Below are 27,105 nucleotides of genomic sequence, written 5' to 3'. Positions count from 1 at the left end.
AAGATATCTATGGATACCGTCCTACCTCCACAAGGAAATGTGGCCCATGGGCAGTGTCATCCACCGGTGTGGGGGTGGGGAGGGATGAGGCCATGACACAGCACCCTTCTGCCACCTGGACCACTACAATTTATTTATCATCCATACAACCTGACTTCTAGATCTACTCAAGCTGGGTTTCCCAAATCCTTTCTGACATGACTTTAAGTTCTTCATGCTATATATAGGATGGTTATCACTGCTATGACCCTTAATACTGAAGTTCTTCATGTTGGCTTTACTGTAAAATGTAACAAATAATGTAAAGACCTGACATGGGTATGTTGGGAGTTTTTCTTTAACGTTGGTAATCAGAGTGTTTTCCCAGAAGAAAAGATGACAGGAAGTATTTTCTTTCCTTCTTCCTTTCTTCCTTTTCTTTTCTTTTTTTTTAAAGAACTGGGATGAAACAGAACAGAATTGTATCACTGTGCTCTTGTGCCGTGATTTGCCAGCGTTAGTGCTTTAGGGCTCAAACACGATACCATACCCCAAGTACAGGAGACACAGACACCTAACTATCAGAAGGCCCTAAACAGGAGGAGACATTCTGCTACAAGTCCCACCCCCAAAGGAAATCCAGGGGCAGAAGGGGGTCAGAAAACCCTGTATTTATTTGCAGTTATGAGTAATTTTTATTATTTAACTATCCACATAGAGGATACTTGCCGCCAAAGAAGGTAAAGGTTAGGAATTTTCATGAGACAAAAAGAAAAAGGCTATCTATGATCCTCTTGCAAAATCAGCTGAAATAAGTTTAATGGCTATAAACAGCCAGGAAGTCTGTTTGAAGTCTCTTATAAGAGGAGACAAAAACCCCCACCATCATACTCCTACTCCATACACCTATTAACATAGGGGCCTATAACCATCTTGTTGAGGCACTGGTTGGCTGCTCCTTGCTGGAGCCAGTGCCAGACGCTGAATCACCACCACTGAGTCTCCGGCACCTGAGTTGTCTTTGGAGGGATTCCATCCAAACACTGCCCAAGCCTGAGCCTGTCTAGCTTGAACGAGTCGGCAAGACCACAGCCTGGAGCACCATGACCGTGGGCAGCACTAGCGTTGCAATGAAGTAAAACAGAAGTCAAGTTTATTAGAAAATGCCTAAAATGTTAAGTTAGGGGCTGCATCAAACCTGTTTCTCCTTGTTAATGAAGGACCAGATTGTGCCCCAAAAGAAATAAATACAGGAGCCCATTTCTTCCCCAAGTTCCCAAAGTAGAAAATAAATAAGGGGGGCAAATGCAAGGATAAATGAATCAAAGGGATCTATTAACTTGCTGTGTTAACCTGTTGTTTTCCGCAATTGTCTTTTATGGGGATGCAGCCCAGTAACCCTCATTATGAATAATCCAGATTCCTATCTTTTCATACCTGTGATGAGACCTGCTACTTTTGAAGCTTGCAGAAGAAACTGGCTAGACTCATGTTCAAAATAATGGAGAGTTTTCTATGATTTGTTTGAGTTTTTGCTCAAACAAATATGGCACTGTATTCCTTTGCTTCTTGTAATATAAGTCACACAAGCTTGGGATGCCCTACGAAAGCTCTGCTTTGCAAAATACCTTCCCTCCCTTACCTGAATGTTGGAGGAAAGAAGCAAAAGTGAAAGCCAATTTAGAGGCAACATTCTGAGATGAAAGACAAAAGAAAGAAATAAAAGTGGAAAGAGAAGAAAGACCTAAACAGACTTAATAATCTAAAATCTGGAAATACTCATTCTTGGCCAAAGTTAACCAGGACAATAATCATCATCATCATCATCTCCAATAATTTACATTTCTCACAGCAGTTACTGCAAATAGCAAAGATTACACTAGTATAACAATTTAAGAAATAAGGACCACCTAGAAACAAGTAGTGAGAGTAGAAACTCCCCCAGTTAGGGTACTAAAATAAAAACAATGTGTCAAATTGCTTACCATGTGCCAGACACTATGCCAGTTAGTTGCTTTAGGCTTATTATCTTACTTCTTATTCCTAACACCTCAAAGGGAAGCAGGGCAAGGTTTTATGATTACTGATTTAAAGTGGAAAAATCATGAGATGATGGTGAGGTTCGGTGACTTGTCCAAGGTCACAAAGTCTAGCAAATGGCTAGGATTGAAAAACAAAAACAAACAAACACCGACTCATGAGAACTCTATACTCACATTCTACCAAGGTCACTGGTTAGACCAAATATGACTGCAGGTAATTCTGGCAAACGGATATGCAGTCCTACAGAGCCAAACATGCATGAATGAATGCAGGCCCTTTTGTTTTCAGGATGAAGGGAAAGGCCTCTTTCCAGTATCACATCTTTTAATGTAACTTTACCTGCCTCTTTTCCCCACACAAAAGACTTGCTTTTCTCAACCAAATCCTTCCATTCCCAGGACTCTTGGTACCATGGCTACACTTGCATATTTGCTCTCTCTGTTCTCTGCCCACATTTATAAAGCATCCAGGTGTCTTTTCCATTTAAATCTACCTTTTCCAGACAAATATTGCATGATCTCATATATATATATGTCAAATTCATAGAAGGAAAGCAGAATTGTGGCTGCCAGAGATTGGAGCATGGAGGAAGTGGGTAGATGTTGGTCAAAGGGTACATAGGTTTAGTTAGTTACACAGGATGAGTATGTACTAGAATTCTTATGTACAGCATGGTGCCTATACTTCATAGTACTGTATTGTGTGCTTGAAATTTGCTAAGTGGACAAGTCTTTGTTTTTTAAAGATTTATTTATTTGAGAGAGAGAGAGAGAGAGAGAGAGAGAGCGCAAGCGCACACTTGAGAGAGAGTAGAGGGAGGAGCAGTGGGAGAGGGACAAGCAGACTCTGCACTGAGCAGGGAGCCCAACCTGGGGCTCAGTCTCCCAAACCTGAGATCATGACCTGAGCCAAAATCAAGAGTCAGATGCTTATTAACCAACTGATCCACCCAGGGGCCCCACTAAGAGGATACCTCCTACATTAATACTCATTACACACACAAAAGGGTAACAATGTAGAGGTGATAGAGAAGTTAATTTGATTGTGGTAATCTTTTCACAATGTATACATGTGTATAAAACATCATGGTGTATACCTTAATTTATATGCAATTTATGTCAAAGATATCTCCATCAAGTCAAAAATTTTAAAAATGAATTTAAAAATTAATAAATTCTACCTTTTCCTAAAAACTTTGCTTTTGATCTCATTCTTTCGAGCAGCAGTGTTCCCAGACGTCCTGTAACCCAAGGGACCGACCAGAGTTCTGAATGCCTTTGCCCTAAGCTTCTTTGGCTGTGATGGCAACTCCCAAGCAGGCTGACTGAAAGGAATGAGCACACCCGGCGGCCTCTGTTCTCCCTCACACTGGGCTTCACCTCCCTACCTAGCCAAGTTCAGTCAGCTTCCCTTATGATAATGATGCTGTTGCCATCATCCCTTGATGCTCATTCCTTCCCCTGAGCCCTATGGAGAGGCTGAGCTACAAGAGCACAGATTTTTTCTCATGAATTAACACAAGTCCAGCCACAGCTCTGGCCCTGGACACCTGTGTCTATGTTCTGCATGGCTTTCAGGTCCTGCCTACCTGGCATGGCTTTCAAGGTCCAGCATGATTGATGGCCCATGTTTTTTTTAACCTACTGTAGATTCTCATACTCTGCTATAACCACTTGCTTTTTGTTGGGAGGGGGGTATTAAGTCACTATAATCTTTTTTTTTTTTAAGATTTTATTTTTATTTATTTATCTGAGAGAAAGAGAGAGTAGAATGGAGAAGGAGAGAGAATATAAAGCAGACTCCATGCTGAGCACAGAGCCCAACGCAGGGCTTGATCCCACAACCGTGAGATCTTGACCTAAGTGGAAACCAAGAATCAGATGCTCAACCTGAGCCACCCAGGCACCCCCCATTATCTTTCTTTAAACATTTTTTTTTCTCTGAATGCTTTTTTCCTCTTAGTTTTATTGAGATATACTTAACATATAATACTGTAATAGTTTTTGATATATACTGTGATGATAGATTAGACATATATATTGGTATGTTTTGATATCTTTATGACATATATAGATATACAGAGATCTCAAAATGATTACCACAGTAAGTTTAATTAACATCTATCACCTCACATAGTTACAATTTTTTTCCTTGTAATGAGAACTTTTAAGATCTACTCTTAGCAACTTTCAAATATATGATACAACATGGTTAACTTTAGTCACCATGCTGCACATTACATCTCAAGAACTTATTTATAACTGCAAGTTTGTAGCTTTTGACAACCTTCACTCCCCTGCCAACCTCCCTCCTCTGGCAATCACCAATCTGTTCTGTTTTTATGGGTTTAATTACATTAGATGCCACATATGAGTGAGGTCATACAGTATTTGTCTTTCTCTGTTTGACTTATTTCACTCAACACAGTGCTCCTCAGATCCATCCATGTTATTGCAAATAGCAGGATTTCCCTCTTTTTTATGGGTGAATAATAGTCCATACATACCACATTTTCTTTATCCATTCATCCATCAATGGACACTGGGGTTATTTCCTTGTCTTGGCTATTATGAATAATGGTGCGATGAATGTGGCAGTGCAGGTATCTCTTTGAGGTAGTGATTTCATTTCCTTTGGATATATATCCAGAAGTGGAATTGATGGATCATATAATAGTACTATTTTTAAATTTTTTAAGGAACCTGCACACTGTTTTCCACAGTGGCTGCACCAATTTACATTCCTGCCAACAGTGCACAAGGGTTTTCTTTTATCCACATTCTTGCCAACATTTGCCATTTTTTGTCTTTTTAACAACAGCCATCCTAACAACTGTGAGGCACTATCTTCTTGTGGTTTTGACTTGCAATTCCAAATAACTGTATTCTTAAAACTGCCTTGGTTCCTGGTTAAGGGGTTGAGGAAGATAATAATAAAAGTTGTAATTCTTTGACTATTTATTACCAGACAGGTACTGAACAGTACAGACACACTATCTCATTTAATTTTCACAATTCTTTGAGGTATTATTATATCCAGTTAAGGGGCACCTGGGTGGCTCAGTGGATTAAGGGCCCAACTCTTGATTTTGGCTCAGGTCATGATCTCAGGGTGGTAGGACTGAGCCCTGCATCAGGTTCTACGTTCAATGGAGGAGACTGCTTGAGGATTCTTGCTCCCTCACCCTCTGACCCTCCCCCGTTCATGTTCTCTTTCTCTTAACAAAACAAAATCTTAAAAAAAAATCAATTATTACACCCAGTTAACAGATAAAGAAAAACAGGAACAGAGAGGTTAATTATAAGCATTATATGAAGTATGCACAGAAAGTCTTCAGCATAGTACCCATACGTGATAATTACTTCTTAAATGTACATATCACTACAGTACCTTACCCCATACATACAAAAATATACTTCCCAATAATCTCAAACTAGTCATTGTCCTCTTTATGGGAACAATGAGAACACCACAGCACCCTCTGTTGAACCAAAAGGCATCTAAGGCAGACACTGTTCATTGTGCAGAAAGCAAACTGAGGGCAAGGAGGCATGTGCGATAGGCCTGTGGCCACACAGATGACTTGCAGCCAAGAGTCCTGGCTCCTTCTGTTGGCAAAGGCACATGCACAAGCATGGCTCTTTCTGACCCTCACTAAACCCTCACCCAGCCTTGCCCTGACTCTTAGAATAATGCAACAGGAATGGCTGCCTCGTGCGAGAGATGATGCTACTCATGCTGCTGCTGCTGCTGGTGAACGAGAAGATGATCACTAACACTGAATGCCAACTGTGGATCTGGCTTGCTTCTAAAGCGCTTTTACATAAACATAACGTTTACATGATATGCCAAAGGTCACACAGTTTGGATTAGAAGCCCTGCACTTGCACTTCGGGAATGACACAACCCAAAATGGCCACTAATCCACAGATCCATGGATTTGGAATTCTTCCATTCTCAGAGGACTAGAACTACTTGGTAAACCTAACAAATCTTTGAGGAAAGATGTAGACCTGGTTAGAAGAACTAAAGCCAAGGAGGTAACTTTATAGGAAACTTTTTGAAGGCTGTATCTTTTATATAAATACAAATAGATACGCACCCACCGAAGTACAGAATGTGGCAAAAGGAAAATAGATTGGATCGCTCTGGTCAAGGAATTAAAAACATTTTCTTAACAAGGAGATTAAAAAACAAAACTGTGATCAGCAGATGGGCAGCTGTGTTCGCTGAGTTGTGGTCATGAGTGCGACAATGATTCTTGGAACTTTCAGTAACCACAGTAGTATAAGGTGTTCCTTGAGTCTTCACGCATGAAGAAATAGGGATTCTCTGGGAATTTGGGGGAATTACTGACCTTGAGAGAATCACAGCAATTCCAAAGAAAAAGAAGTTAGCTTTACAGAATATTAATGTATTTACACAGAAGCAGCACACGTGGTGGTGGAGGAACCACCAGTCATTCTATCCAAATCCGAACCCCTTCGGAGTTGAGCCTGATTTGAACCACCACAAGTTCCACCACTTGCTAGATGTGTGACCTTGGGTAAGTTACTTAACCTCTCTGTGCCTCCATTTCTTCATCTGTAAGAATGGGAGGAGATAACAGTTCCTACATCACAATTAATGCAGGTAAAGTACACAGGCTCGGGCCTGACATGATTCAGTAAGTGACTCTTCGGTGACTTCAAAAAGTGCTTTATTTACGATCACTGATTATGAAAGTAATAAGCTCATAGTAGAAGATAGAGAATGCATACATTACTTAGGAAAATAAAAAATAAAGTGTCATATCATCACCTACATATTGATGCACTGTCGACCTTTGGGAGTATGCTTAAGGGAAGTAACTTTTTTTGAAGCCAAACTGGAATATTATTTATGGTCTTTTGAAAATTACTTTTTAAAATTAAAAACACATTTTTTTAAAGAGGGAGTTTTCAAATCTAATTTCTATACTCAGGTTCAAATAAACAGTACCGGGGACCAAACAACCTAAATACTACCACCCTACTCTAGAGACTTCTGAAAAAGCTTTCAACAAAAGTCTTTAAACAGCAAATAGCACATGACTAATTTTTTCACTGTGCTTAGTAACCATAGCAGGGAGGCTTAAGACACATCAGAATTAAAGAATCACATAGTAACATCTAGAGTTAACAGAATGTTTCAATTCTTTTGCCCCCCAAAACACTCAACTACCAAGTAACTTCTGACTCAACTTTGCACAGCCAATAAGCAGTGTCTGTTTCTTTGCAAAGAACAAACGAACTTGATTTTTGTGGAAGTTAAAGAGCCAACATCATATTGAGTTAATGTGAAATAAAACAAGAATTGAAAATTCCAGCCCATGCTGTATCTTAAAAAACGACAACAACAAAATCCTACCTTCAACCCTAAATAGGTTAAAATTAAGTTTCAAATACTCTTCCCTGGCTCCTCCCTCCCCACCATCAATACCACGCAAGAGCTGTATTTTCCAGTCCAGTTTCTTCACGGTAAAACACTTTCTCATGAGACTGCCTGTGGTCAGGGCTGAATATGGTACCGGAAAAATGCTTCTCATGGCATCTAGATCATACCCATTCCAAGTCTAGCCTGACCATTAAGTACAGACACACCCGGAAATTGTAAACTATTTTAACAACAGGACCTTTCCCCACCTCAAAAGTGGGATAATCTTTGCAGCCTACCTATGTCCCAAGGGTGTTCTGAGTATTAACAAGTTAGCATTAGTCAGGCACTTTGATTTCACAGACAAAGGGCTCTGTAGAAGTACAAAGTATGATTATCCAACCCAGCCGCCTTCTGGAGAGTCACCCAAGATGACAACAGAGAGGAGGGAGAAAGACTGTTGCTTCCATAGCTGCCCTCTCCTAAGCAAAGCCACCTCCCAGTCACATACATCCCGGGCCAGACTGGTGGGGGCTGTGCTGTGTTTGAGTGTCTGCTGCATTGTTCCCTTATATAGTCAATGAGGAGGGAATCCCTCTGTGTGCACGTTTCCAATCCACATTCCAAAACAGTATAGGCAACAGAGCAGATTTTCAACTGTGATTTATACGGCCTGATATGACAGGGCCAGGCACTGTGTTAGGATTGTGCCCATCACTTCTCCAGGATGTGTATGGAAGAGGAAGCTTCTGAAGACTACTATCCTCGAAGTTGTTGCAAATGTGGTGTGTGCACGTATATCAGCACGGGCTTAAGTACAGAGGTCTACATACAGTTATGCAAACCCCACCTTAGAAATAAAACAACAATAAAATTCTAGTTTTGGCATGCTTGCTTTAAAATCTACATTTAATGTAGATTTGAGCCTTTGCCTCTGTCTCAGGAGGCGCCCCAGATCTGATATAACAATCCTGAAGACCATTACATGCATTACATAACACTGAAGTCTGGAAGGTGTTTTAGAGGGACAGACAATGAGGCACATGTCGTTATTTGGCATTATAGTATCTGCCTGGCGCTTTTAAAGAAGAAGAGCAAAAGCTGGCCTCTAATAAAGTCAGCTGAACACTAGTCACAGAAACTCTAGTATATTTTCCTTTACCTCAACTGTTCATGTTTAGATCCGAAGTCAGAAAAGAGCCTTCGGCAAACTGCAAGAGCTACTGATTTGTCCAATACTGTTACTGTTGAAAATACACACACACACACACATACACATACACACACATCATAAACATAGAGCTACTGAGGCAGGCATAACTAAGCAGAGCATCTAGAAAAGCCTAACTGCTGAACAACTAATCCTGGGAAATCCTGCACCATAAAACCATACACCGCAATAGATTAATTCTTAGTAAAAAGCCTGGCAAATTTCTCAGAAGTCAAAAAGGCTCCTGAGTCCTAAGGGTTAACTCACATGCCTTTAAAAAAAATGACACATATTATTTCCTTTTATCATAAAACAATGCATTTATTATTTTCTGTATATCTGTTAAAGGGCATGGCTTTCTGAGTGGAAAACAAAACAGAACTTGGTCACATGTTTATTTGCTTCAGCTACTCCCTTCCCCTTCTGATAAATAATCAAACATGCCATCCAGAAAAAACAAAACCAGCGAGCTGGGAAATTTGATGGTCATCAAATAGACTGAGATACCAAGAAAAGCAGCCCACTGTTCCCACACTGAGTTTTCGGCCCCCACACCTACACTAACATCTGAGTAAATACCTCCAGTCACTCTTTCCATTTTCCCTGCAATTACTCCTACTGTTAAACAAATTGTCCTTAAGGCAGTCGCAAACATAATTTTTTTTTCCTGCAAAGTAGAACAACTTCTGAACATTAAAAAAAGCCAGCATAGCAATAGCAATAGCTCAATACACACACGCGCACACACTTATTTATTTTATTTATTTAAATATTTCTTCCATTAGAGGTTCGGACAACTACAGAGCTTATTTCTTTCTCTATTCTAACAGATGCTGTTTTGGACAATAAAATTTAAGGATATTTAGTCTGGGGACTAACAAACAAGCTTCAGAGTAATAACAATTCCCTTAAGATCAAAAGAGCTAATTTTCCATTTCCTGTCTATTCCCTGACCAGTACATGGTTAAAAAAAAAAAAAAATTAGCACCTGGCTTACCAATTATAGTGAAGTTGGGGGTCAGGGTGGGGGGAGGGGTGCGGGGGGAGGAGGGGCAGGCACAAGGGGACGACGACGCCATCAGACAGGAAAAGGTGGAACCCTTTAAAAAAATATCAAACCATGTGTTAAGAAACTCATTTCAACAGAAAGGGCTCAGAGAGCAATCCCATCCACTCTTCCACACAGAGCGAAGCAGCAGCCCAGGTCCAAGGGCTTTCCCTGCCATACTAATTACCCACAATGAGAATTTTGAAAAGAGCTTTCCAACATCAAAGTTAACAACCATCGCGGAAAGTGAGGCGGGCTTTCTCTTTCCTTTCGCAGCCCACTCCGTTTAAACAATAGTAATATGAATGAGATAATGACCGTGCTTGTTTCAGCAGCCTGACTTTTATTGGCATGAAATTGGTACAAATATTATCAAGACCGATTCACGAGTGATGACGGTGTCATGATGCAAACATCAGAGGACAATTCTGCAGAGGCAGAATTACAAAGGCACCATCCCTGCACCCTCTTACCACTTGTGATAACAGGAAGAAAAAGAAGGCAACACGAAACAAAGTCGCAAACAAGCTGAGAGGGCTCTGAACTACATTCAAGCTTACAAAACTGTCCTGATCACACTCGGCTGCTTGCCTGGCTGATTATATATATCCCGAGACCCATCTGAAAGCAAGAGTGAATTAACAAGGAGTTAGAACCAACCGGTCTTCTGAAATCTCTAAAAAGAAAACCGCCTTTGATGGGGGGGGGGGAGGGGGAGAAGAGAAGAGAAAGCAGTAAACAAGTTGGATCATCTTATTTTGCCCTTCAGAGAATGTCTGCGCAGGAGCGGATCCCTAGTCTGAAAGTTTAACCCCGCAAAAATGTTCCTTTTTTTTTTTTTTTTTTTTTTCCTTTCTCTGGACACTTACAGAGAAAACGAAGAGTTTGACGGAGTGAGCTCGCACTGTCTGCCTTTGGATTTCCGTCTTCTTGCTGTAGATGGGTTCTGGCTGTTTCTGTGAAGCGGGGGTTGCCGAGTGGTAAAAAAGATGTTTGAATAAACAGGAAGTGCTGTGCGGCTGAAGCACACTCGAGGAGAAAACACACTGGAACATTGCCCTTTGTAGGCAACCTTAGGGACGCTTGCCTCCACAGTAGCTGGCTGGGCTCTCACTAAATGACAAAAGAAACCACAAGAATTCCTCAAGTAATTCTTCACTTTCAAAGTTGAAAGATCAGTTGGAGCTTGCAGGTAATTTTCAAAGTTGCATTTAGCATTTAAAGAAATCTATTAATGCTACACATATCTAAATCACTCCAGGTCTGCAAGCAGCGACACAGCATCAGGAGTGTGCCCTGGCCAGACCGAGCCCTAGCCAGACAGCTCTTTCTCGCAGACAAATACACACCGACAGGGTTTCGGGAAACCTGCTCTTGAGATATTTTTGTGGTGACATTTACATAGGCAGGATGCTTAAAAAAAAAAAAAAAAACACAGGGAAGAAAGAAAGAAAATCCAGATTCTGCAGACTTTAGAGGAATTTGTCACATGTATTTTTAAAGAACATATCGTCCCGCATTCCCGGGATGTGCCCTTGATCTTGCTTTTGCTGCTTTTCCTTTACATTCTCCTTCTCTGCAATCAACCAAACTACCTGTTTATCTCCAGATGCCTCGCTTGTCTACTCGAACACTCCTTAACCCGCCCCAAACTAATTATCAAAGTCCTGTCTTCCGTCACCCGAGTAACTTGACAGATACTGTAAAGGAAAGTAAACTGCTAAAGGCAGAACAAGTCAGCTTGAAAAATAAGATGAGGAGCTGAACAGCCATATTCAATAAAAAAAAAAAAAAGGCAAAAAGGGGGAAGGGGAGGAGGAAGAAAAGGATTCCTTCTGAAAATGTATTGCTGTTGTGGCAATGTTCTTCTGCCACGGAAGCAACTGATTTGTTATTTAGCATGGAATGCTGGACTGTCTGTCATCCAGGTGCTAATACTCGGCTAAAATAACTCATTGGGAACTGTCAGTGGGATGTTTACATAGGCCCCAATCTTTTCTTCATGGAAGGAAATTTTTTACTGGAATTCATCTTCTTTTGATCTCACATTCAAAGCAACGGCAGCTTGATAGACATTCAAGTCTGAAAGCAAATCCAGACGCTGAAGATAAACCGCCAGAATATGACAGGCAGAAGCATCTAAAGCTTATAAAAATGAAGAGAACAGCATGTCGCCTGAGTATTACAATAGCAGAAATCAAGAGACATATTAGGTGGAACTGATCAGCCACAAAAACAGTTCAAAAGGCAGATCATAGAAACAGAGGACTAGGCTAGGAGAAAAAAAAATGGGACAGATCTGGTTTACTGCCTCACCTCCCTTCCGAGCCCCACAGTGCTTCCATGTCTGCCTCTTCACTTTTAGGAGGGGTGGAGTATCCAACTCCAATGTTCCTGTCTAACTCGGCTGGTCGAGTCAGAAACGCGGCAAAAGGTCTCCTAGCAATCTGTTTCCAAAAGGCAGGGGGAAAGGCCGACCCTTACCTTGCTCAGGGTCCAGCATGCTGCATTTTATTAGCATCCCCTGCATCTGCTCTGCAATGCAGTTTCAAAAGACACACAGCCTGGGCGCCATGCAAGTGGGTGGTCAGCAAGAGCATCTCTCCACAGAAGGGCTCTAAGTAGTTCGAGATGGGGCTGGAGAGCTCTAAGGACTCTAGTTCCCTGACATGGCTAGTTATCAAATGAGCACAAACGCTCCAGCCTCAGTCACAAAAATAGACAGATGCGTTCAGTCCTAGAGATAGAGAGGTGCTCAACACCTAGTAGCTTTGAAGTCTACTAGTACAATTCCATAAAGGAATTGTATCACAAGATCTTTCTTACAGGTGCACAATCTTCTCTTTTAAAAATAAGCCTCTTATTGTAATCAAAGTCAGTACATGAAAAAGAAAAGGTAACTGTCCCAGCAATCCTGTCTTCAGAGCCATTAGTTAACAAACATGACACGAAGGGGTGGCATCAGGTTAGAGGGAAATAGAATTCCACATTATAACAGCCCACGGTTCCTCTTGATTCTGCACATCCTTCTCGGACTACGGAGCCAGATCTCCTGCAGCACCCTTGGCTTTTTAAAAATGCCCCTCCCCTCCTTTTGCATAATAAATCAACAGTAAAATGTAGATTTAAAAAAAAATGTACTAACCTATTTAAAAAGATGTAATCAGTTTAAGGGCTCGCCTCATGCAAACAAGATGCCTGTGTAACTTAGTTACAAATGTAAAAAAAACAAACAAGCAAACAAAACAAAAACCCTACTGGATTCTCAGACTGTTCTTAAAAGTTGCCTTCTCTCATGACTACACAGCTGATATACTAAAGCTGATTATTGATCTTTAAAGTGCCCTGGTTCCATGTGTTAGCGTTGCTACTATTCCTCTCTAACCTAAAACAAAAGTTACTTTTAATACTCCAAAAATTGCCTAAATATTCCATGTTGTTGTAGTTATTACATTGACCCAAAACAGGGAGGTTTACCGTGAAAAAAAACAAAAACAAAAAGAAAAACACAAGAAAACAAAAAACCAACCCGAATGCTAATTCCCTTTATACATTCTAAAACATACTCTTCCTCTACAAAGACTGCTGTCACTTCCATGGTGGGGCAGGGAGCAACCCTCCATTTCTCAGGGCCACTGCAAGTCTTTTTAAAAAATCTGCCATGTATAAAGACCTTCATTAGTATAATTAAATGACTGTTGAGACTTTTTTTTTGATATAAACAACTTTTGATATGTCATTTAAAAACCTCATAATAATATCATTAAAGAGCTACCATGTTTAAAAGAGAAATTGTCTGCTCAGGGCCATGGAATAGTAGCCGTGCTCCAGGCCGCTTCCTCTTCCCTTTCAGACTTCTGGACTTGAATGTCACCATAGACCTTGAATCCTTGAATGTGAAATGGCTTCACGCTAATTGCTCTAATTGCTTGAAGATGTGCAGGCAGGTGAAACCTGATCCCCGTGGCCATTGCAGAGACCAAGAACAACACTGGAATGTTTACACAGTGGTTTGATTTTAATAGACAGAAGGGCTGAGTTTAAGACAGCAAAAACACAGCTAATAGGTGACCCCTTAATGTAGTCCTCCTTAAAAAAAAAAAGGCACACAACAAAATACAATTTCATGTTCTAAAAGGCAGTGTCCTAAATGCCAAGGTTATTTGCTTGACTCTTGCAGTGAGTACACGTTACGTTGCACCTGACATTTACACCCGAAACTCTACCCCGAATACATTTTTTTACCTTAAAACAAAAAAGCACTTTATATGTCAGTCACCTTACAAACAGATTATGACTGTATGGTATTTCCAAGTAAGTGCACTCATTTAAATTTTAAATTGAATATTTTTCACTACTGCAATACTCCTTGTCCCTTAAAGGGGAAGCCTTGTATCTCCTTGTTTATTCCTTTGCTTCTTCTGCTCCCCCATCCCACCATTTATGAAATGCCTGACCCTTGTAGATTCCTTCAATGCAGTTAAAGTTGAACCCAAACCCTTTCATGTTGGTGCTTAAGACAAACGTGCATCCTTTTGGTGCCTTTTTCCTTTGTTACTGTGTGGGACTGTGGTCTGCTTCTCATCTAGGGGCTAAGGCAGCCAGGGGAGTGGCTGACATAGTTACTCAATGACAGTGACCATTCTCCCCAGATATTTTAATGAATTGAGATGGATACAGAGGTTTGACAATGGCTCCCAAGAGCCCCCTCTTAACAGAACACAAATGTAACCAATGTTGGACAGGAAATATACTACAGCAAGACCAAGATAAAAATGCAACAGCACCTACAAGGTGTCATTAACAAAAGGAAACCAACAAGGGTTAGGGGCAGGCTTAGCCAGGTGTTGAGATATATATATTTATATATTACATACATATCCTATCATACATATCTCATACATATCATACATACACACACGTATAGATATGTATCAAGAATCTGAATGTATAGGGATATTTCATATATAGTCAAGCAAACACTGCTAAGGAGAAAATAGGAATTAAACATTAACTACAGAAAGAAAAAATACCATGAAGCAATGAAATTATTTTATGGTTAAGACAGGCAATTAAAAGCAATAGATACACCTCGCAAACGTGAACAGAAGCAGGTAACACCCTCATACAGCTGGGAGCACTGTCAAATGGCTGCTCTGCTAAGTTATGCTGTGTATTAACTTCTGATGGTAAAACACAAAGTGCAGCAGAAAAGGGGCAAAAGAAAAAAAAAAAGGTCCTTTAAAGCTATGAAACACTTTTAGTTATATAAGGTAAGTAATAAATATAGGAGCTGGCAGTGCCTGGACTATTTGTCTCCAAACACGGGAAGACAAAATAATTTAACAAAAATAACTGCACAGAACACCCTTCCGAATCACAGCCTCACAGCCACCGCACACACTTTTATGGGCACTCATACCTTGTTCTCAAAGTTATAATCCCCTATTAAGAAGTAATGCCTCCTGCTCTGAAAAAGGAGGGAGGACGAGTATCCATTTATCCACATAAAGATTAAGTATAAACTAGTCCAAGCCAGTGAGAGGAACACTCAGGGAAAAGTAAACAGGCCCCTACCCCCTACCCCCAAAATAGTTCCCCTTTGAAAGCTCTATGCAGTGAGTGCCTGGTACCAAGGGCTGCCCTATTTGCTGGAGGGGTCAGCAAAGCTATGCTAAACTGACAGGTTCAGTTTACAACAGGCCAGAACTTTGTTTGGATATACTGGCCTTGCTCACCGCCAGCTTAACAACAGATGGCTAGAAAACTTTCATTATGCTACACAGGACTGAACTGCAAACAATCCAGAAAACTGTGAAAAGTTTAACTCCCTCTAAACCAATGTGCCAAACCAGGGCCTGCCCAGAGCCAGTGAGCCGGGGGGCCAAGGGGGCGGTGGAAGTGATGGATAAAACAAATCGGCACTCACTAACTGCCCAAGTCAACTCAAAGTGTCACTCAGATACCAGAAGAGCGACGACCCCCCCCCCCTTCGTCTTGATTTTAACTGTTCAAAGCCCAGACCTTATAAGGAGTTGTACTGACTGTGCCTTCTTTTCGATTTTCCCAAAATACACTGTCAGACTTCCCCTCCCTTTAGAGAAAGAAAATCTCCCTCCAGACAATTCTCAAGCTCCCTTCCTGTCTTCCCTCCCTCTGGAAATTGGGAGGACAAGACCAAACAGTCTCACTCTACACCTAGATTTAAATATGATTTATCCAAATCTGTATATAATTTAAATATTCATTAAATCGATTCAATCACATGAACCCTAATATCTCCTAATGCTCTGAGACAGGTTATAAATGCACCTTCAAAGGTTTAATTCAATTGGCAATCTGAGAGGTCTTATCACTAGATATGTGTTATTTTCATATTATTCAAGAAATGAACAAATGCGCTTTCCACAAATGTATTTTAGAAGCTACCCTTTCCTGTTATTGAAAGAAAATTGTGTTTATTACTCCTTTAGCATAGTGTAAACTCATAAACGTCAACAGAGAGTACAAGGAAAGCTGTCAACTAAATATTGTTTCCTTCATGAGCTGTTCTTCCAAGTCAATTACGCCTTTCAACTTCTGGGGCATTGTATGATAAACTGGCAGTAAAAATCATTCACATTAATATACCATGGTGCCTTGCCTGCAAAAGGTAATTAAAGAAGTAAATGACTCATAAGAATAGACATATTAGCTGCAAAATGAAAGGCAACTGAGCTGCCACATAAAAATATGTACCATTAAGATACTGCATTTTCATATTCCTGTAATCAGCTTCAGTAGACTAATGCTTATTTAATCCAGTTCTGTGCTAAGTCCATCAACAACTGTTTTTTGCTGTTTTCTCCTTGACTGAACATTATGAGAGCAGGTTTGGAATAAATACTGCAATGAGATTTTTGCATACTCAATTGAAGAACAGGTTTTTACATTTTAAAATCTATTTTTTTTTCCTTTCTCTGAGAAATACAACATGAAAAAAATTACTGGTGGGGGAAAAATATATATTGCGAGCTAGACGTGCCTCTTTAAATGGCAGAATATTTTAGGGAAAAATATTTGTTTCCACATTCAACCTGCTATCAGCACAGGGGAAAGGGAGCCATGCCTCCACCTGCCAGATCTCTGCTACCTTTATAAAGCGCTCCCTCTTGTTAATAATGTCTTCCATTGGCATGGGTGGGACAAGGCAATTTATCCGGTGGCAGGGATGGAAAGAGAAAGCCAGAGGAAGGCAGGAGTTGACAGGTGGTGTGGCAGGAGAGGACCGCAGACTTGCCTAGTGGCTCCTGAGTTCTCTTCTTTCCGGAGGGGGGATATTACTGAACAGAACCTTCCCAAAGATGAGCGAACTGACCCTCAAATTTACTGCTCTGTACTTTCCATTCTCTGGCTTTCAAACTGACATTTTGTTTTATCCCTCCAGTCCTTTATTTCAGCATTTCCTCGCAAGTCCAGACAAGCCACAGAGAGACATTGCCCGTGTGGTCTGAGATTCTTCGATAAAGTTGTTCGCTCCCCTGCTTCTGGAGCCTCCATCTCGACCAAGTGAGAGGAATCCACCATTGGTGCTACTGAGATGTTCTGAGAACGTTTAGACATGGGAGGTTTCCTGGAGGCTGGAGAAATGCCTGTTCTTGCTGTGGAAATTAAGGCTCTTTGTTGATGACTGATGTGGGCCTAAGGCTTCGCCAATTCAGTTTGGGAATTTTACCTTTCAAAACTTGCGATTCCTCCGATGTACCGAAGCCAGCAGTGAAAATCCACCTACAAGATGTATCTGTCTTCTATCATGTTTGCCAACAATTCACTCACTTTCAGTAACATCTGAATGCCTCTAGATAGGGTCCACTAACTTATCAAAAAAGCCCATGAGATTCCTGACCCGGTTTGTGTCTTCAGATGATAGGCTTTCGACAGAGGCAAAGGTCTAGATTTCTATACAAGTTGTGGGTTCTGCCCTTCCCTCCTTCTGTGAGAACAGAAATCTCTTTGGCTTTAAAACTGATGAGCAGCCAGCCAGGCCTCAAGGACAGCCCAGGGTGTGGGGACAACCCTATAAGGACCCTTTGCTGTTTATTTACCTTTTCACAGTTCTGAAAACTACCGAGAGCCTCCCAGATTTAGGCTGGGTCTTTCCTCCTCCTGTATTGTTGCCTCAATGTTCGAGCAGACACCACTTGGAACCACAATTAATGAGCTCTAGTCCTTTTTCTAATTAAGGAACAAAGGTTCCTGTGTGCACAGTATGGTGACGCTGTCTGCAGAACACACGTGGAAAGAGAAGTGAATGCTTCTAATTGCTTCAAAATGGGATTTTTAATATTTAGGAACATAATGGGATCGGGAAATAAGAGCATTTCCAACATCCTTTACAAATAAGGCTTTACAAAATATTGTTAGCTGTTAATAATACATCATTATCAAAAATGGGAAGTTATGAATACCATGCACGTAACCTTTGTATTCACGTGAATTAACCTATATGTATGAATACAATGATACATGAATTAGTTTTTAAAAATACAATAAAAAAAAAAAGAAAAAGCCTTCCTCAAAAAAAAAAAAAGAAAAAAAAAAGAATAAGGCAAGAAGGCAGCTCCTGTGAGCCTGATATTCCTCAGACCTTAGCAGATTAGGATTCAAACGTGTAATTAAGAAAGATAACCCCAGTTTTTATAGTAATTAGGGGCTGTGGGAAATAGGATCCTATCTCTCAAAAGTGTTACAAATACCCCATACTTCTAAATAACCTGCAATGCTTGGAAAGTAGACTCACTACCAAGGGCAAAGCTGCTATGCCGTGAGCGAACACAGTAAATGACAGACTGGCGTTCAAGTCCATTAGCTGCTATGTGATAGGAGCACATTCACTAGCACGCGACCTGTGAAAAATCTTAGATCTCTTTAAATCTTTGAATTGGATTACTGCATTAATTCTTAAGAACTGCAATCCTTCAACCAAGTCAAATTACCCTCATTAACAGTGGAAAAACTGCCTCTGCAATAAGTTAAAAAAAAAAAGATATTTATTACCTATAATCACTTTCACGTACTTCACCTAGAAATATGATGAACGGATGCCAACAACTTTGGCAACGGCAGCATCTTGATTTTGCATACTGATTTGAGTTAAAATAAAACTGAAAACATTTGCATGGTGTTGAAAATTTTTTTTCACATCCACAGGACATGTCCTTTCATTATCCTAAGCCTCTGATAGGAAGCAAATAGCCCCATTTTACAGGAGAAGATACAGGTGTAGGCAGAGAAAATTGCGCCCACTGACCAAACTCTCCCAAGCTGATTAGGGGCAGGGTCGCCTGGCCCTGTGTTCTGGACCCACACTGCAAGAATTAATTCAGAAATACAGTCTTCTAATTCTCCTGTCATGCAATGCACTGACTTCTCCAAATCATACTCAGGGAAGGTAAGGCAGGCAAAAATAAATGCAAAGATCGGAACGCAGCTCTGAGGGTAGAAATGATCCCCGTAATAAATACAACGGAAGCTGCCTCAATTCTTCCCTTACCACATTCGCTGTTACTGTTTAACCTGCCTTGAGAATGCATCAAATGTGTCCTTTTCCAGTGACAGAAGAAAAAGAAATGTAAATTGATCTACTTTGGCCTTCTTGCTCTCTAAAATGGTCTCATCGGAAATGTGATAACAGCTTGACCGATTCTGAACAACTTATGGTACGTTGTGGCAAATGAGCTCCTTGTAGCCCACTGACTGTTGTTCTTGGCTCCAGGGATGTGACTGCTGCAGTTCTGGGACTTCCCAGCACAAACCAGAGCAGGAGAGTCCTTGCCACAGAGAAGGCGAGTAATTGGAGAAAGGAGGGGTGGGGGTGTCTGTGTTTATGGAAAGAGACCATTTTTATATTGTGTATTAAGGAATGGGAAAAGGTGAACAGAGAAGGTGCTCTCTAGAACTTGAGAGCGACCAACACTTCTCAAGAGCTGTAATAAAATGCTAACTGGAGTTAATAATAAAAACCCAGAGGCACTACAAGGCTCTGAAGTGCCTTCTGAATCATCAGGAAAGAAAAAAAAAAAAAAAAAAGATAAAATTGTGCTCTAGATAGTTGTATGTGAAATGCATTTACTGCAATCTATAGATTGGAAACTAGGTAGTCTTTATTTAGTATAATGATGATAAAAATCAATTAAGTAGAATATTATCACTGGTAATCCTATAATCTACTGTAACCTTCTTTTCATATAATTTCCAAAAACCAGTTGTTGTTCAGATGAGCATTTCAATTCCACACGAGATTTGCAGAGCTGTGGTAGGGTATAATATTAAGTGAAATAGCACTGACCCATCTCATTCTGTAGAAGGCACTGGCATTCATTGCCCTACTAGCCTTCCCATGACCTTGCAAGGTGGAAATGACCATACCCATTTTTACAGTGGAAGAAAACAAGGTCAGAGAGGTTGACTACCTTGTCCAAGGAGAAACGTCTTCTAAAGCAGGTGTATGACTGCATGGAGGTGAAGGTGAAGCTGAAGAGACATCAGAGAGAGAGGAGGTGTTCAGAGGAGGACTGTGAGGAAAGAGGCTCCTATCTTGGGGCAATAAAAAATTGCAGGAAACCATGATCCAAACATCAGACGGCCCATGACCTGGAGACTCCTCACCCACCTCCTACCCAGTGGCACTGCATGCTTCAGAGGAGAATATAGGAACTGTTCCTCTTTGGCTCTACCATTTGTAGTCTCCTTTCTTTCTTTCAAGAGCTTTGTGACTAGCAATCGGGTGCTTTTCAAACAATAAATGCTTTACCGGTGACCTCATGATTAACTTGGTTCACTACTCTAGCAAGCTTTCAATATGAATGTTAAAGTTACTTTTCCACAAGTACCAGGCCATACCTTCTATTGACACATCAAATAAACCTAACTTTTGATGCATACTCTGCACCAAGCACAATCTAGGCACCAGGCCTATGAAGGTGCCCCTTCCAAAGGCTTAGAGTCGAACAGAAATCAGAGATAAGAACTGACAACCCACAAATCCAGAACGAGAAAGCCACTACAGAGGTATCCTTAAAAAAAGAACAACTAAAAAAAAAAAAAAAAAAAAAAAAAAAAAGAACTTTACGTGCTTGTCTTTTCTAGCCTACTCTAGATAAGGCCATTAAGATTGTCTATGAGGAGGTGATATTCAAGATGAGACCTCCAAGTATAGAAGGAAGCAAACACCCAAGGAAGAGAGAGAGGAAGTTCAAGGAGATGGACCATTGGGGCTGAAAACTTATAGGTGGAAACATGCTAACAGATGAACTTCTGAATAGCTGGTGATATACAACTGTGCTATTCAATAATACTCTGTTCAGTCCTTTTGAAAAAGATTCTTTTTCTTTTTCAATCATTTTAAGGCAAGAGATGTATACAGATTGCAAATATGCTTTCAATCAAATGGCCTGAAATATAAAATGCACCGTGGTGGCAAAAAACTCTAAAGGCATAAAGGAATTTATGCAATTTTGACAGAATTTGACAGAGTATCTTAGACTTGGCCCTTGTTTCTGTCTTTACCTTTTTAAATGCTGCAGTGCATGGTGGTTGATGGAATGCTAAGACAGTCTCCTACGTTCCTACCCCTGTCTCAGATATTTCATCAAACAGTAGTCAGGATGTTGATTTGCAGGGTTTTGCAGCTACAATTAAGGTCCCAAATCAGCTGGCCTTAGGATAAGGAGATAATCTGAAGAAAAATCACAGGGTATTTCTATTTTGGAGCTTATACTGGCTTTTAGCAGTCAGAGAGAAAGAGTGTCCAAGCATGAGAAAGTTTTGATGCACCACTGCTGGCAATGGGGGGGAGATGGCCACCTGGCAAAGAAGTACGGGCAGCCTCTAGAAGTCGAGAGTGGCCTCTGGCTGACTACAGTCCAGTCCTACAACCACAATGAACTGAATTCTACCAACTACCCGAATGAGCTTGCAAGCAGATTATTCCCCAGAGTCTCCAGACAAGAACTCTGTCCAGGTAATACCTTCTATACTAGGACGCTCTGGAACTCTGGGCAGAGAAGCCAGTAGCTCTGTGCCTGGACTTCTGACCCACAGGACTGGGAGCTAACAAATGGGGGTTTGAAGCTGCTAAGTTTATGGTCATTTGTTATGCAAAAACAGAAAACTAATGGATGTGGGAGAGATGAAATCATATTGCCTGTGTCTAAAGTTCATGAAAGAACTTCCTGGGAGGGAGGAGTGCCAGTGGGGAAGGGAAGGAAAACATGGAGAGTGCATTCTGGCCCCACAGGGACCAGCATGGTGAACTCATACAGGGCTACTCACCTCTCTCCAGATTCACTTTCCTCACCTCGAAAGAGATGAAAGCCCTGGGTAGTGGTGATGGGAAGGGGCAGCTTAGGAGAATACACAGGCACAAATACTCTGGAAGTCCTAAAACACAATCTGAGTTTTCACTATTCATGAAAGCACTTTTCACTGCTTCTTTGCTGAGCTATTTTGATTTCTGATTTTCAGCTTCCTTTTCTTCGGTTATTCCCATTATCTGTGCCTATACTGATCGAGACCCAAATATGGAGTCATCCTTGGCTACAAAAGAAAAAGGTGGCTCTTAGGCCACCCTGGAGCTTCTTGGCACTCCAGGCAAAGCATGTGATCCCTTCCAGGGGAGAGGTACAAAGAGGTCACAGTATGTGTCCCCAGTGAGGAAATCCACAGTTCCTATCTTCCTTCCACTGTTCAATCTGCAGCCGCTTAGAAGGTGGAGACAGATGGCCTGGGTTCAAATCCTGAGTCCACTCTTGACCTTGCTCTAACCACTCTTCTGTTTTCTCAGGTATGGATAAAGCAGAAGTAATGGCAGCACTACCTCCTAGTGACATTGTGGGAAGTGGATTACATGCAGAGAGTGCTTTAAAAAAGGGATTCATTTATTTGAGAAAAAGAAAGAGCGAGCTGGAGGGGCAGAGAGAATCTCAAGCTGACTGCACTGAGAAGGGAGCCCCCCACACAAGGCTCAATCTCACAACCCTGAGATCATGACCCTGAGCCAAAACCAAGAGTCAGATGTTTAACTGACTGAGCCACACTGGTACCCCTACAAAAAGTGCTTTTAAGACAGTTTGGCCTTTAGTAAGCACCATGTAAGTATTATTATTATTACCATTGCTATGGATTCCAGAATAGGAGCTGATTTTTTTTTTTTTTTCAGAAAGTCTGTTTTCTCCCCCAGGGAATTTGGAAGATGGGTCTCAGTATATATGTAAAAATGTATCCATAATAAGGATTTTACTACTAATGACTTTTCATGGTACACTATAAAACCCATCTAATCTCTGAAGAAAAAGTGAGAAAACCCCTCCACAGTCATGATTTTGCCGCATAATTTTATGTTTGCTCAAAGGAAAAAAAAAGACTATAAAGGACTTTAAAACCATGATTTATTGCTTTTTAACAAGCAGTTTTGGGGAAGCCAGAAAAGAGGATTCCCCTGCTGAAAGGGCATAGGGAGGTAAGGAATTTCAGCGCGGGGGTCAGAGACCAGAGCAGCCAGGAAAAGAAGGCAACAGTACAACAAAACAAAGGCAAACTCCAAGTCCAGAGCATACAATTCCTTACCCTCACTGCTTCGCTTACTCAACTCCTCACGGCCTTTCAAGCAGAGCTGGGAAGTGAGCGGTGAAGTCGGCTCTCCCTGACCTTACAACAGAGGGTGCAAAGCAGATCAATAAGCTGCCATCTGGAGCTGCGTAGCGAGCACCAGGGTAAGGGTTACCAATGTCCATGGTTGGGGTGCATAGGTGGCTAACCTAGGGCAGGTGCCAGTGTCCCAACACCTGAGCAGCCAAGGATGCCTATCAGTCCAGTGGGGCAGTGCAGAAAACTGTGTGTGTGTTGGGGGGGGGGGGGGTGGATCTGGGCACAGAGATGAATGTGCCTCCAAGTAGAAACACAAACATGACCATGGAGTATTTGTTTGGGACCTCACAAGAGAGGCCAGAAGGCCAAGAAGGAGCCAGATGAACCATAAAAGAGAAGCTGTGGTTTGCAGATCCTGAGCAGAAGTTTGGACTTAGGTTTATTATTATCATTTTTTCAATTTGCCAAACAGGAAAATTGACTCTTTAGATAATGCAGGGTATGTAGTACTATTAATTTTAACACATGTATAAATCTGCATAATCACCACTACGATCACAATACAGAACAGCTCCATGACCACCTCCTAAACCACCTTGCGCTATTCCTTCATAGGCAGATCCTCCTCCTCCATCCCTAATTTCTGACAAACATGGATCTCTTCTCCATTACTGTAGTTCTGCTTTCCCAATGATGCCATACAAATGAAATCATGTAATATGTACCTTTGAGACTGGCTTCTTTTTATTTACTTACTTTTTTAAAGACTTTATTTATTTACTCATGAAAGACACAGAGAGAAAGAGAGAGAGTCAGAGATACAGGCAGAGGGAGAAGCAGGCCCCATCCAGGGAGCCCGATGTGGGACTTGACCCCGGGACTCTAGGATCACGCCCTGGACCAAAGGCAGACGCCCAACCGCCGAGCCACCCGGGCATCCTGAGACTGGCTTCTTTTATGCAACAGAGCATCTTGTAGATTTTTCTAAGCTGGTGGGTACATCAATAGTTCATCGCTTATCGTTGCTAATTATTAGCCTACTGTATGGAGGTACCATACTTTGTTTATCCACTCACTCACTGAAAACATTTAGATTTACCTCAGCATGGAGCTACTATATAAAGCTTCTATGAACCTTCATGAATAGGTTTTTCGGTAAACACAGGTCTTCTCTTCCTGTGTTTACGCCCAGAAGTATGAGTGCTGGGCCACATAGTAACTATGTATGTGTATATTTATTTTTAAGAAGGTGACCCAACTTTTTCAGATGGCTATCTCCTCTTGCATTCCTACTGGCAGAGCATGCAAGTTTGCTTGATCCACATCCTTGTCAGCACTAGATATTGTATTTTTTCATTTTAGCCATTGCAACAGGTGGTCAGAATTTGTATCCCCCTAATTTCAAATGATGTTGAATAATTTTTCATGCCTTCTGTGCATCTTTTTTGGTGAAATTTCTATTCACCTTTTGCCCATTAAAAAAAATTTTTACCGTGGTTTTGAGAATTCTTGGCATATTCTGTATATAAATCCTTGGCTGGAGGTGTGACTCTAACATAGTTGATCCTAGCCACTACCTGTCTTCACTCAGGGATTATATATTTGCAATTTAGAAAGTTCTTTTATCCTATGCTAGGGAGGAAAAACAGGAAGGATTTTTGGAATGGGGTAACTTACTAAAAAATGAAAAATGTGGCCTGGAAGCCATGGATGGGCCCAATGTCTTGAGCATACAGGAAGAGAACAAGGTGTTTTCATGGCACGGGCAGGAGCTTGTGTGAAGCAGTCCATTCGGGGCGATGCTTTTAATGCCGTGACTAATGATGCCACGTAAAGGTGATGTCTTCCCGTCCTCTGTTTTTAGTGCCGCTGAACCATCCCAGGTAATAAATCAAAGAAGCCAGGGTGGCTATTTGTATGGCGAGATAAGGGAAATTAATTTCAATGCCCAAACATGGACCTCCTTATATTAAAAAATGACTTGGCAATACGAGTCCTTTTCATGAGAATGTCTTGGAAAACCAACACTTGGAAAACACACACACAGGGTGGATTCACCCTCTGTATTTTCAAGGGAAACATTGTTGTCTCCTGAGATTGGGAAGTCAAGGGGAAGAATCATTTATAAAATAAAGAGCAAAAAAATAAAACATTGGTGGAACAAAAAAATATTCATGGGCTTTGGAGAAAGGGATGATTATAATAATAAACTGCACGTAGTCCAGTTCCTTCAATCCTTAAACAACAACAACAAAAAAAAAACCTTTATCTTCCTTTGCAAACTAATTGTTTCATTTTCACTGAAAACTCAGATGCTTTGAGTTTAAAATGAGTTAAAATATAAATACTAGGAGTGTGAATAAGAGCACAGGTAACAATAGTGAGATTTCTAGGCGGAAACATGGCTCGAACAGAGTTAATACCTTGGCTGGAATACTAAGGGGAAGACAAAGTGCAAGAAAAGCCCAGAGACTTCTCTGAGCTCCCCAGGGGCTGCGCCATCCGCTCCCCCCTCCCACCTCTGTGTGCTGTGCAGGAACAATGTGAAGCCATCCATCACCGGTGAGCATGGCTCTACTTGCTGGAGCCAAGCGAGCAAGGTTGCCACCTGTCCAGCTTTCCTTTGAATGGTCCCCAAAGTCCCTCTCTGCTCTAGGTTCAAGCTAGCATTTAATCTGGAAGTCTGAATTCTCCAGCATTTCAGCAGCAGCAAATGTGCTCTACTTCTAATTTGGAGAAGTCTCTTTCTAAGCTCTAACTTGGAAATTTGAACCTTGGATCTACTAACCAAATTCTGGGTCTATGCCAAGCAGGCATGGTTTTTCTCTCTCTTTGCTTCCCTTCTTGCCCTCAAAATCTCTACTCTGCAGATTAGCTAGAGAGATCTCTTGGAAATGCACATCAGATTGTATCACTGGGCTAGCTTCTCATGGCACCTAATAGGAACATTTTCTAATCTTACTCATTTTCATATACTATAGAGACTAAATAAATGTGTTGGTTAAACACAGGAAAGAATAAATAATGGTGCCAAAGTAGGGGAGGTTCCTTTAAGATCCCAGCCTTATCTGCATTTAAAAAAAGTATTTCAAAAAGGAAAAACCGAAATGTTCTTGTCATCTCAGACACAGAAATGCATTATCTGAGTATAATAACAAAAAGCTCAGGAACTATAAACAATTGATAAATAAAACCATATTAAAGTTGAATATGGCTGAAAGAGTAGAACAAATTCTGAAATACTGGGTAAATATTTGCCTATCATCAACCTAAGAAAAATGTCTAATTTTTGTAGTGCATAAGACTCTCTTATAAATCAATAAGGGAATAAATAAATCCAATAGAAAATTAAGAAAATAATATGAAAGAAAAGGCCGATGTGTTTTAACTACTTTTAAAAAAAGATTTATTTATTTATGAGTGAGAGCGCGTGCAGGAGGGAGGGGCAGATGGAGAGGGAGAGAGAGAATCCCAAAGCAGACTCCTCACCAAGCAGAAAGTGGAGCCCAACTCATGACCCTGAGACCATGACATGAGCTGAAACAAAGTCAGCCACTAAACTGACTAAGCCACCCAACTGATTGAGCCCCTATTAAATACTTTTTTTATAAAAAAAGTTTGCTAACCTCACTTTTACGGAGTCTACTATGACCAGTGTAGCAGGAAGACAGGGACGTGTTAACGGCCATAACTGAAAGGAGGAGGTATATTCACAGTACAGGGAATAAAGATAAGTCCCTGAAAGAGTTCAAAAGGGAGGCAGGATCATTTCCAGTTTAGGCTGTCAAGAGATTTCCTGGAGGAA

At 41.0% G+C, this 27,105-nt stretch overlaps 1 protein-coding gene across 10 annotated transcripts in view; it reads right to left on the bottom strand.

Moving 5' to 3' along the window:
- Nucleotides 1-27,105, bottom strand: part of FOXP1 (forkhead box P1) — a 375,390-nt gene that overhangs the window by 160,416 nt on the left and 187,869 nt on the right. For 2 of the 10 annotated variants that reach the window (XM_025456563.3, XM_025456561.3), the window contains exon 1: nucleotides 10,544-10,772. The exons of 7 other annotated variants lie outside the window; for them this stretch is intronic. In XM_025456563.3, the coding sequence (XP_025312348.1) occupies nucleotides 10,544-10,729 (186 nt within the window). In that variant the 5' untranslated portion in view covers nucleotides 10,730-10,772. Of the gene's footprint in view, nucleotides 1-10,543; nucleotides 10,773-27,105 lie in introns of those variants that run through there. One more of the 10 variants, XM_025456557.3, reaches the window with a different exon arrangement.

Source organism: Canis lupus, chromosome 20 (assembly GCF_003254725.2).
Source record: "Canis lupus dingo isolate Sandy chromosome 20, ASM325472v2, whole genome shotgun sequence".
NCBI classification, from domain to species: domain Eukaryota; kingdom Metazoa; phylum Chordata; class Mammalia; order Carnivora; family Canidae; genus Canis; species Canis lupus.
The sequence above is the reverse complement of the archived record's forward strand: the minus strand, read 5'-3'. Positions and strand labels throughout refer to the sequence as shown.